We start from the raw sequence: 10,958 nt of genomic DNA, 5'->3' as shown, positions 1-10,958 counted from the left end.
GCATTCACCACTATGGGAAAGAGCAGCAGGAGAGAGCCATGCGCCATCACAGGCTCTCAGGGAATTTAAGTACTGTAATGGATTAAGAGGAATTGTGGAGTGGCCTGTAGCACTATGGAGCCATCCTAGAAAGGAGAAGATGCTTAGAGTTCTGAAGGAGTCCCTCAGTCTCCAAGTTAAAAATATTGCACCTGCAGGCAAAGTTGTGGAGGGGGAGATGCTGTCTCACTGTGGAGATGAGTTGGATGTAGGGTTAAGAGGCTTCCTACACTAGAAGTGAGCTCCAGCCAGCAGCTTTGCTTTAAATGCTGCTAGCTACAGGAGGCAGGGGCGTGCTCTGATCTGTTTAGGATTAACTAAGGGTGCTTGACACTGGCCTCTCTCCTCACCACACAAACCGAGTTTTATTCGGTCCAGACTTTATCTGTAAAGCAGGGGGGAAAAGGGATATAGCCTTCCCTCTCCCCAACAAAGAGTTCTTCCACCACACTACATTTGCTTGCTATATTAAGCCATAGTCCTGCCTCTGCAACTTGAGTACTGTGACCAGCTGCCAAAGCTTAGAACGTTCACTTTAACCCTACTGTGGGTTCTCTTATTAGTCAGTGTAAAAAGCTAATGGTGGCATTTGAGACTTTGTAGATATTGAAGCGAAGAAAAGTCAATTGGAGCTGGTAGTAGATCTGAGTTGCCCTTCCCTATCTCCCCCAGCCCAAGACCTTGACTTGGGTCATCTGTCTTTAACAGTAGGCTAGTACTGTGGTTAACAGTCCATGCAAAGATGGCAGGAGAGGGGAGTGGAGTGTCAAGGAGATTCCACAGCACTGAAGTGTAGTGGAACGCTTCTTCCTGCAGACAGAAGAGTGCCTGGGTGTAGCAGTTAGACACCACTTGCTCTGCAGAGCACCACCATCATGCAGGGATTGCATATCAGCCAATCATGTTATGTTAAGGCAAACATGATCTTACAGGAACTGCCTAGGGCTCCAAGAGGACTGTACACCAGGGGTACAATGAAGTGGACTGTGCTTCATCTGCTGTAGAGCAAGTGGACAATTAGAGCTGGAGCTTCCCTGTAACCTGTTCCATCATTTGCTGAAGTCTCTAGGAGACAGCTCCTCAAGCCTTGTCTAGGAGTTTTATCAAGCAGTTAGAAGGCCTGCTCATTTCCATTATTCAAGAGTTTAAAGCTACAGAGATCACTGATTTTTCTTCTCTATAGAGAACAGATAAAGGGTGGTAGACAAGGCCCTTCATTTAGGAAGGGCTCACTTTAATTTAGTTCCATGAGTTCCCATTACAAAGCATGGGAGACAGTTTAATAGGGAAGATAATCAGAAACAGGGAGGAAAACCACCACCAAGTTTTGTTCTTGTTAAGTTTATTGGCATCATGTTTGTCTCTTTACACAACCGCTTAGCCTACGTACTAGAATGTAGACCTCTGGAAAACGGGTAGAAGTGTTCCATTGAAGCAAGCTACAAATGCAAGAACAAGGACTAGGGAAAAGAGGAAGAAAGGGAGGGGACAACCAAGTTTTTCCCATACCAAAAATTCCAGATTAGTGGTTGGCACAAGGGGAGGAAAGATTTATAATTCCAGGTCATTTGTAAAGGGACCACCACCTCAACCCAGGAAAGGGAAAGATGAGCTCCTTCCACAAAGGTGGGAGTTGCTGGAACACCTCAGACTTTAATGTTCTGCAAAGAATGCAAAAAAGTTAGTGGGCAGGGAAGATGAACAAACAAGATGAACATTTGATAGCTGTATTTAATTTTTTGCACCCAATAATCCAGTATGCACATCATCCTCTGAAAATTTAGCTACAAGGAAGCCAGACAGATTTTCCAGGAGATGAAGCTTTTTTCTGCTCTCAAAGTCAATAAAAAGGTTTACATAATTCTTGCTTCTACTGTACAGAATACTGCCTCTATCTAGACTTTGTTGCTAGCACACTGCATTTCAGAGTCCTCCTCACTTTCTAGTGAATCTGTGTTTCAGTACTTAAACATGTAATTCAAGAATTTTACACTAATTTATACATTTTTAATTGGTTGCATATATTAACATGTACTATAAGATTTTTCCTAAAGAAGCATTACATAATACATGGATACTGTAAAAAGATCTGATTAGTTAAAAGTAACAAGCATTAACAGAGATACATACAAAACTCAACCTAATTAGACTGAGTGCTGAGCTTGTGATGAACTATGGGTAATCAGCCTTTCCAGTTGCAGCCTTCACAGGGGAACACAAGACAGTTAAAAATGTATGTCAATTGTTACACAGATTACCTGTAAACAGTCTTTCCATTGGACACCTGAATTAGCTTACATTCCAAACTTACATAAGAATTTCCATTTTAAACTAAGAGAAAGGCCTGTTACCATGAAGTGATGTGGAAGGATGTAGGGACATGGATGAGTTCTGTGTAGGGGAATGGGCTTACAGTTGCTCATGGTAGAGGGGGAGAATTTTGGCAGCTGGAGATGGGAGTTTATTTCATTTGTTTTTACACAGAAGAGGGGCTGTGTGTTTGAAGGCCTAAGTGTGATCTGTTTGTGAAGGACTGTGCTCAACCCCTCCATCTCCATCTCAGCAGCTGCAGGACTCTGCAGTGGCCTTTGCTCGGTCATTCTTGTCTAGTTTGATGGGTTCAGGGAATTCGTTGTAAAGCTCCACCTCCGTTTCCTAAGAAGAGAGAAGAGAGTCACTAGTTATAGATTTTACTCCTTGTTCTCAGCTAGGTCTGCACCACTGAAGGGAAGCGGGTAGCGTGGAGTGTTACAGACGGCTATTGGGGAAGGAGGCTTTCTGCTGGGAAGAGGATTGCCTGAAGGAGTAGGGAAATGCCATCTTTGGTGTCAAGTGCTGACTTGGCACACTCCTTTGGGAAGGGGCAGATACTGATGCAGAGAAGTCAAATTCAGCATGTCTCCTGCAAGTGTCATTAGCTTAAATGCAACATGAACAGCTTAGATTCTGGTTGCAGAGTTGACTGGAAAGCCACTAGAGGGTGCTAGATATTTCTTCATATCATACCTGTTTAAGTGCATTTCGTGCAATTGTCTGGAAAGCTTGTTCCACATTAATGGCCTCCTTGGCACTGGTTTCAAAGTAAGGGATGTTATTTTTGCTGTAGCACCAGGCCTGTGCTCGTTTTGTGGCAACCTGTATGAGGAACAGGGAACAATCACCACCTTCATCTATGGCAGGGGTGGCCAACCTGTGGCTCCAGGGCCACATGAGGCTCTTCAGAAGTTAATATGCGGCTCCTTGTATAGGCACTGACTCTGGGGCTGGAGCTACAGGTGCCAATTTTCCAATGTGCCAAGGGGTGCTCATTGCTCAACCCTTGGCTCTGCCAAAGGCCCTGCCCCCACTCCACCCCTTCCCTGAGCCTGCCATGCCCTTGCTACCCCCCCCCCCACCACCACCCCGAGCCTCCTGCACACCATGAAACAGATGCTCAGGAGGTGCAGGGAGGGAGGGGGGAGAGCTGATGTGGGTGCTGCTAACATATTACTGTATCTCTCTGGCAATGTCCATTGGTAAATTCTGGCTCCTTCTCAGGCTGGACACCCCTGATCTATGCAAAGGGCACTCAGTGCCAGTGTTAGTTGTCAAGTGGAGAATTTTTTTTTTTTTTTTAATTAAGAAAACACCTACCACATGTATGGACAGAAAGCTAGCATCCAGTTTGATCAGCTAAAGTTGCTGCGTTAGGTGGCAGGTGAACATGGTACAGTTTGAATCTTAACTGCAGTAAGATTTTGCTACAGCTGTAGCAAGTGACAGATATTTTGTCTAGAATGCAGCTAGATTAACTCCACTGTCTAGCACTTTGGTATCAGTTCTCCAAGAACTATGGAGTCATCTGCATAGTCCAACAGCCCCCAACCCTTGGGACTCAAAGGGTCAGTATATGCTGGATGTTACAATGTACGTCCTAACTTTCACTGCATGGGCAACATGCAGGAGAACTGCTTTAGAAAACCCAGTCAGTTGCTTGATAATGGCTGGGATTTTAGTGCAGAGATGGATCTTTTGCTTGAGGGTATTCTGAAGGATGTTTGCCCATCCCCTCCTGCCCCCGATTCCTGAGAGGAAGCCTCCGCTTTATGTATGTTATGAACCCTACTGTCACAATGGACACCCCTTTCCTCCACACAGCACGCAAGACAGACCAGCAACATTTTCTCCAAGCCAGAGGTGACCAGGAACTGCATGGAGCAAGTCTTTGAGATGGCTTGGTGCAGCTAAATAAGACTCAACTAGCATCTGTGCTGCACTTCTTGAACCACTGCCTCATGTTTCCTCTAATGTTATGCCCCTTCTCTCCAAGGGAATGTATGCATGCTTCTGTAGAGGACAGATGGGTAGCCCTCTTCACAAGGGCCCAGGTTAAACAGTGTTAGCTGTGACTCTAAGCTGCCCTGATGCTTTGGACAAGACTAAGCTGCCTCTTAGAATTATCCCGACAAGCTCTCTGATTCAGTAGCTTTCAAGAAAGGCCACTGTGACTTACTTGTCTGTTTTCTAGGTCAACCTTGTTTCCCAACACAACAAAAGGGAAGTTCTCAGGATCTCTTGGACTGGCCTGAATGAGAAACTCATCCCTCCAGCTGTCTAGGGTTTTAAATGTATTTGGAGCCGTCACATCGAATACCAGCACGCAGCAGTCTGCTCCTCTGTAGAAGGCCACACCCAGAGACTGAAACCGTTCCTGTCCTGCTGTATCCCATATCTATAGAAAAAGCAGAGGGACAAGTTAGTATGGAAGTTACTTACTGGCCTAGACATGGGTCTTGGGAGCAGCTCTAGTGCCATTTAAATTGAGGGATCTAGCATATTTGTTCATCCAATGCTCCTTGGAATTCTGCAGTCCTCAACACTGCCATGAGGCTGGTTGAGAGAAATCAGGGACTTTTCCCCCTACATCTCCTGCACATATAGCGTGTGCAAGAAGTCACTATAAGCTGAGCAAAAAGGGCCTTTCCTAAAGGCCCTTGGCTCCTTGTAGGAGGCAAGACTACTGCAGTTTCAGAATTGCATCAAACTTCTGAATCCTGTCTCAAATTTAGAGCAGTGCATCAAGAAAGTTTTTAAAATAAGTGACATTATACATATCCTGGCTTTCAAAAGCAATCTGTATCACACTATTACAAGAGATACAGGAGTAGGCAGCCACATTGAGTCTAGATCTGAGCAACATTGAATCTTATTTGGAAGGCAAGTTTCCCCTGAGGCTTTTCAGACAGATGTGTTAGGTTTGAGAATGCAGTAGTGCATTCTCATGTTCATGTATATCTTTTACAAGTTTCACCATGTACCTCAATCCTACCAATAGCCAAGCAAGCTAAGACAACTCTACAAGCTAGTAGTTTCCCTACAAGCCAATGCGACATGGTCAGGAATTGTATGCACTAATATCCTACCATGCAATTCCTCCCCCCTGCTCCCAGAGTGATTTCCAGTCAGACTCAATCCATTTCTTGTTTCCCCAAGACAGCTAGAAGTTCTGATCATTTAGAATTCCTGTCTGCAGCTGGTTTGAGTTTAATTGCAAGCTGGAAGTTCAACAGCAGTTTCTGTTTAAGTGAGTCCTGGGAAGTCTTCCCTGCCCCACTCCCTTTTGTGTAAGAAACAGAGCAAAATCTGCAGCAAAGTTGGGAAAAGTCAAGCATGATGGCAGTTCTGTGCTTTAGCCCATTTGAAGTTGGGTGGCCAGGTTGTCCACAGCAGAGCAGCCATACTAGAGGGCTACCCCCTGGAGTATTTCAACAGAACACTAGAGTTTCCAGTAGATATTTCCCTTTGATAGCTCTTTAGATCTGAAGAAGAGATTAGGATTTGAGAAGCTTACCCAAAGTCAATAAAATCATCAGAATAGGAAGTTGAGGGGTACAAGTCTTCATGCTTCAGAGTGTAAGCCAATCACTAGCTGACACTAGGGAAGGGCTTCCCTCAGCAAAAGGGTGTGTGTTTGTGTGTGTGGGGGGGATTTACTGAATCTTTCTACAGAGGATCCAGTTTAGTTACCAGTATTAGAGACTGGACTAGTGACCTAGCAATTCTGTTACCAGATATCAATATTCCTGATTAGTGGGTATGGGAAGAGTTAAGCCAGTTGTGTTCTATTCTAGAGGACAGTCCACCCATCACCCTGATTGGTTCAAAACCTACAGCACACTCCCTCTTAGCCCCCACCCCCTGCCAGGGGCCCAGGTCAATGATCCTCAAACTGTGGGGGTAGGCCTCCGTAGGGAGGTGCAGAGGAACATTTGGAAGACAGGAAGCAGGGCCTGGGCCAACCTTCACAGGGAGTGGGGAGGGAGTGCCAGGCTTCTAGTTATGCTTCACCTCCGGTCTCACTCCTCCCCCATCCCCAGCTCTGCCTTCAGCCCAAGCTCTGCTGCACAGCCAAGGCTTCCTCAGCAGTAGTGGAGGAGGGGTACAGACAGATTCTGTTAATGGTGGTGGTGCAGGGGGAGGGGGAGAAGGAAGAAAACTGACTGGAAAAGTTTGTGTGCCACTGGCCTAGGTTGTGTGTATGAAAAAAGCAAACATGTCATGGCCAGTCACTCTGACCACAGTAGTGTTCTAGCCTAGAACATTAAGGGTCTGCATACACTAAAAGGCTAGACATGCTATCCTACTCTTGGGGCATTCTTGTATTAGTGTGTTTAAGGAACCAAGTGGATAGCGTCCCAGCCCAGGACCTGGTGGTAATACTACCCAACAGCTCTATAAGTGTCCCATACACAAATAAAGCAGTGTCTGAACACCCAAAGCAACTAAGCACTGGTGTTACTAGGCTGCATAGATAGTCCTGTTTACACTGCTCCTCCATGTGGGATGGGAAGCTATTTTGGCTTGAACTGCTGGTAAATAAAAGTCTTCTCAACTTACTTTCTAGGCCACTGAAGACAGGGCCTTACAATCAGGAGGTTAGACTTATGTGACTAATCTGCAGTCTGCTAGAGAAAGGAGCAATTCCTGCAAAGGGCCTTTCATGCCTGGCTCTACAAGTACTCTGTCTTCTCCTCCCTCCCATGAGGGAAAGATTTATTCAGTTGATAACTGGATAAGTTGAGGATACCTCCCATTTAAGAAAGCTAACTGTATCTTGAACTAAAGTTCTTGGATCTTAGCCCAGGATAGTGTCTTCATGCCACCCTTATACTCTGCTTGGCCACTAGGCCTTCTGTTTTGGCTGGCTGTAGCCAGCCTTCAGAACTCCCCACCATGTGATGGCCTCAGCTTGAGGCCTTCCCCTGGTCTTTACTTTCTCAAGGGGCAAGATGTAGAGAAAGGCTTCTCCCTCCTTTCCTTAAAAGGAACTGAGGAGCTGCATTTAATATCTGAGGTGGTTAGAAACTGATGGCCAAAGGGAGAAGAGTAGCTAAGAAATGCAAAGATCCAAGGAGCCAGCATAGATATTTGTAGGATCATTATGGTTACGGGTCACCTGCAGTTAATTCAATCCTGAGCCAACATGCAGGGAATTACTACGAAGTTGAGCACAGAAATGCTGGACCTCACCTGCTTATATTTGGCATGAATGTGTACTTCTGCCCACTCCTGAGCACTTTACATCTGAGCTGTGAAAGCCTCTTAAAATAGGCAAGTAAACAAGAGATGAGGCGCTAGCAGCTCAGTCGCTATCCTTACCTGCATTGTGACTAATCTATCATCCACCATCACCTCCTTTGTCAGGAAGTCCGCTCCTATTGTAGCTTTGTATTGGTTACTGAATTTCTTGTTCACATACTGGTTCATGAGTGAGGTTTTCCCCACCCTGCAGGAAGAGACAAAATGAGGCAAGACTAATCAAGAAGTAATTTCTGCAGACAGCATTCTGATATGCATAACCAATTCAGTCCATGCGTTTTTGCTTTAATATCCAGAGTGAAGGTCCTGGTGCCTTAATCCTAAGTGTGTTGACCAAATGCCTGATCACAGAGAGCAGGACATTTAGAAGACACTTGCATTATTGTGGATGGGAGAAGCGACTATGAAGCTCCTTGAGCTAGAGAGATGTTCAGGCTGCGTAAGCTCAACCAGCCCATTTGGTTCTGACGAGGAAAGGGAATAATTGCAAGCACTTTTGGAAGTGTTGCTTTAGGACAGACACTGCTAAACTTTTGCTGCATCATCCCCTCCCTCCACAGGGAAGGCTTTCCCAGGGACAGAGAAACACTGGGGAGTGGGTAGCTCATGCCTGGAGCAGCAGCAGGGCTTGGCTGGTGCCCATCCCCAAAGAACCACTTGGGGCAGACCAGGGCTCTTTGGCCCCATGCAGGAGGAGGGAGGACAGTTGCTTCTGCAAGCTCTGGAGGCAAATATTCAGAGCTGTGGCCACAGGTGTCCAAGTGAGGGCAGCAGCAGGGAGTGTATGTATGAAATCTAGCAGACTGCAACTGGAGCAGGGCTGCTTTCTCCCATCTGTGTCCACTGGAGACTCCTGGCCCAGACAGCCCCATGCTGCAACCACCCCCCATAGGCTTGTTGTACCTCTCCCCTGCCCTGGGAAGGTGTGCCAGTTTGAAGATTCTAGTCTTCAGAAAGGAGTGCACTGGATGTTGAGATAGTACCCAGCACAAAGGGACCCCCCCAGACATGATTTTAGGCCTTCAGACAAGGGGCAGGGATTGGCTTCCAATAGAAATTAGCTATACTGCTCTCACACCTCAAGTCCCTTCAGGTTATGAAGTGAAAACAGCTAATGGAATCTAACATGATGAACAAAGCAGTTTGAATGGTATTGCTACAGTAGCCAAATAACGCCATCATGTCCAGTGGAGACATAACACCTTAGCATACTTTGCTTAGTGAAGTAGCCTAGGGAGTGGATGATTCTCCCAGATATACCAGCTTAGAGGTTACCACCACTCCCTCAAGGCTACCAAGTGTTCTCTGTTCAGCAACTTGCTGGATGTGGTGGTATGACAGATTTGTTTATCTGATGAAACTCAGGGTCAAATTACTGTTTGTGCAGTAAATCCAAGAACAAAGAAGCATCTGCTTCACTGATTAACAGGAAGCTGAAGTTAACATCTTTGCTCAAGGTATCATTTGCGTATTGTTCAGTACTCCCAGATCACAACAAGTGAGTGGCTAGCACAGTCTATTTAGTATTAATTGTTTTAGGACCCAAATTCCTCATTGTCCAATGAGATGGTAAAAGCTTTAGGAGACTCCCAGGAATAAGACTTCAGATTTCTAAATGCAGATTTAGAATATTTGTACCAAGTTGAGTTACCATAGAAGCTTTGGCAATACTGTAGACTCCATATTTAGAAATACTGGCAATTGGGGACAAACACTGGGAACAAGGGGCTGTCAAGTGTTCTTAAAGCCATAAAGGCAGCATAGTAGTCAGCTGCTTTCCACAACTCAAATATCCATCTCACTCCAATACTTCACTGGTCCAACCTAGGGAAGGACAAGCATTTGCAAGCCACATTATGGGACACTTCAGCCGGACACAAGTTGTTTACATTAAGTTAAAGGCTCCTCCACTTACCCAGAGTCTCCAAGGATGATGACTTTCAGTAACACTTTCTTCCTAGAAGTCATCTTTCAAACTAAAAGGAAAGAAGAGTTCCCATCATTCTGATGAGGAAATGACTGCACATTGTTATCAAACTCACTCAAGTAGTTAACCTGGAATTGAAACAGCTCATAGAAATCCTGCAACTCTGCAAGCTTAGCATCCTATATCCCTGAAAGTTTTAAATGCAACCAGAGACTTCTGGAGCTTTAGAGTACAATTAGTACTTGGCCACCAAGTTACTAATTAGTGGTTGCTCATTGGTTTAGGCCTCTTTAATTGCCATAAACTTTGTATAAATGGTGAGGCATAGACCATCTGCCCACCTCTGCTACTGTAGACTGAGCTACAGCCCCCACTACATTTTATAAGACTGTCCAGTCTGACTTCTTTTGGACATGTTGACCTAAACTGACTCACCTGGTAGCACTGAGCTTAGCTAGTGTAGCCTAATGGCACCAGTTAGAGGGGGGCTTCTTGTCCCTGTCAAGTCTCCTTGAGAGACCACAGACAGTACAGATTAGAGTTCTATTTCTAGGTAAGTCATGCAAAGAGGGAAGTATTAGGTGTTCTAGAGTAAGGTTAGAGGACACATGCAATAGCAAGAGAACTGAGATGGGGAACTTTACTAGTACTATTTCTATCAGGATGTTCAACTGGAGTCTAGATCACAAGGATGTGCGGGGCACTGAGCAATGGAACTCAATATGAGCAGCCTATGCTAAGGCTAGGAAAAGTGGTTACAGACTGCTCTGCAAAAAACCAAAAACAAGACACACCCATCCCCTCACCCACAATGAGAATCCAATACAATTAAAAACCAAATCCTAGCATGTAAGAATGTTTCAATTTCATTTAAAATATGTTTTAAAAAGTTTTAGCAAAAATGGTTAAGGGTCAATTTCCTGAAAGGGACTTCCCCCCCACTGTAAGCTTCTTAGAAGTGTCAGCTGTGGCATCATGTTCTTAATACACTATAGTGTACTTGGAGTAACTGACTGTTGAGCTGAACAGTTCATAGAATTTCTGCTTCTGAGGTCCTCTTCACTAGGCTAGAAGAAGTTTGAGGACCCAAGTTTAGATACTGCTCTAGCTCCACTACTTTCATTGGTTGGCCAGTATCGATGGGATTGTACTATATATTTAGCTTAGGGCCCTTAATGGCATTTTTAATGTTGCTCTCAGCACAGCACAGATGGGGGCATGCTCATGTTGCCATTTTGAGCTTGTCTGTATACCACAGTTCCTTGTGCTCCCCATCTGTCTACATCCACCTGTTATCTTGTCTAGATTATAGACTTAGTAGGGCCTAGCACAAAAGGAGCCATAGGCACTAGCACAATATAAAGAAGTCTGGGTGAAACCAATGTAAAACCCTTTAGGAACACAAACCAGTTTA

At 45.1% G+C, this 10,958-nt stretch overlaps 1 protein-coding gene across 2 annotated transcripts in view; it reads right to left on the bottom strand.

Annotated features, from left to right (window-relative positions):
• Positions 1–1,370: 1,370 nt before the first annotated feature.
• The window catches only part of RAB7A (RAB7A, member RAS oncogene family), a 31,730-nt gene continuing 22,142 nt past the window's right edge, over positions 1,371–10,958 (bottom strand). For both annotated transcript variants that reach the window (XM_074957664.1, XM_074957663.1), the window contains 5 exons: positions 9,533–9,593; positions 7,678–7,804; positions 4,532–4,750; positions 3,046–3,174; positions 1,371–2,694 (listed from right to left, as the gene is read on the bottom strand). In XM_074957664.1, the coding sequence (XP_074813765.1) occupies positions 2,599–2,694; positions 3,046–3,174; positions 4,532–4,750; positions 7,678–7,804; positions 9,533–9,585 (624 nt within the window). In that variant the 5' untranslated portion in view covers positions 9,586–9,593 and the 3' untranslated portion in view covers positions 1,371–2,598. The remainder of the gene's footprint in view (positions 2,695–3,045; positions 3,175–4,531; positions 4,751–7,677; positions 7,805–9,532; positions 9,594–10,958) is intronic.

The sequence above is a fragment of the Natator depressus genome, chromosome 7, assembly GCF_965152275.1.
Source record: "Natator depressus isolate rNatDep1 chromosome 7, rNatDep2.hap1, whole genome shotgun sequence".
Taxonomy (NCBI): domain Eukaryota; kingdom Metazoa; phylum Chordata; order Testudines; family Cheloniidae; genus Natator; species Natator depressus.
The sequence above is the reverse complement of the archived record's forward strand: the minus strand, read 5'-3'. Positions and strand labels throughout refer to the sequence as shown.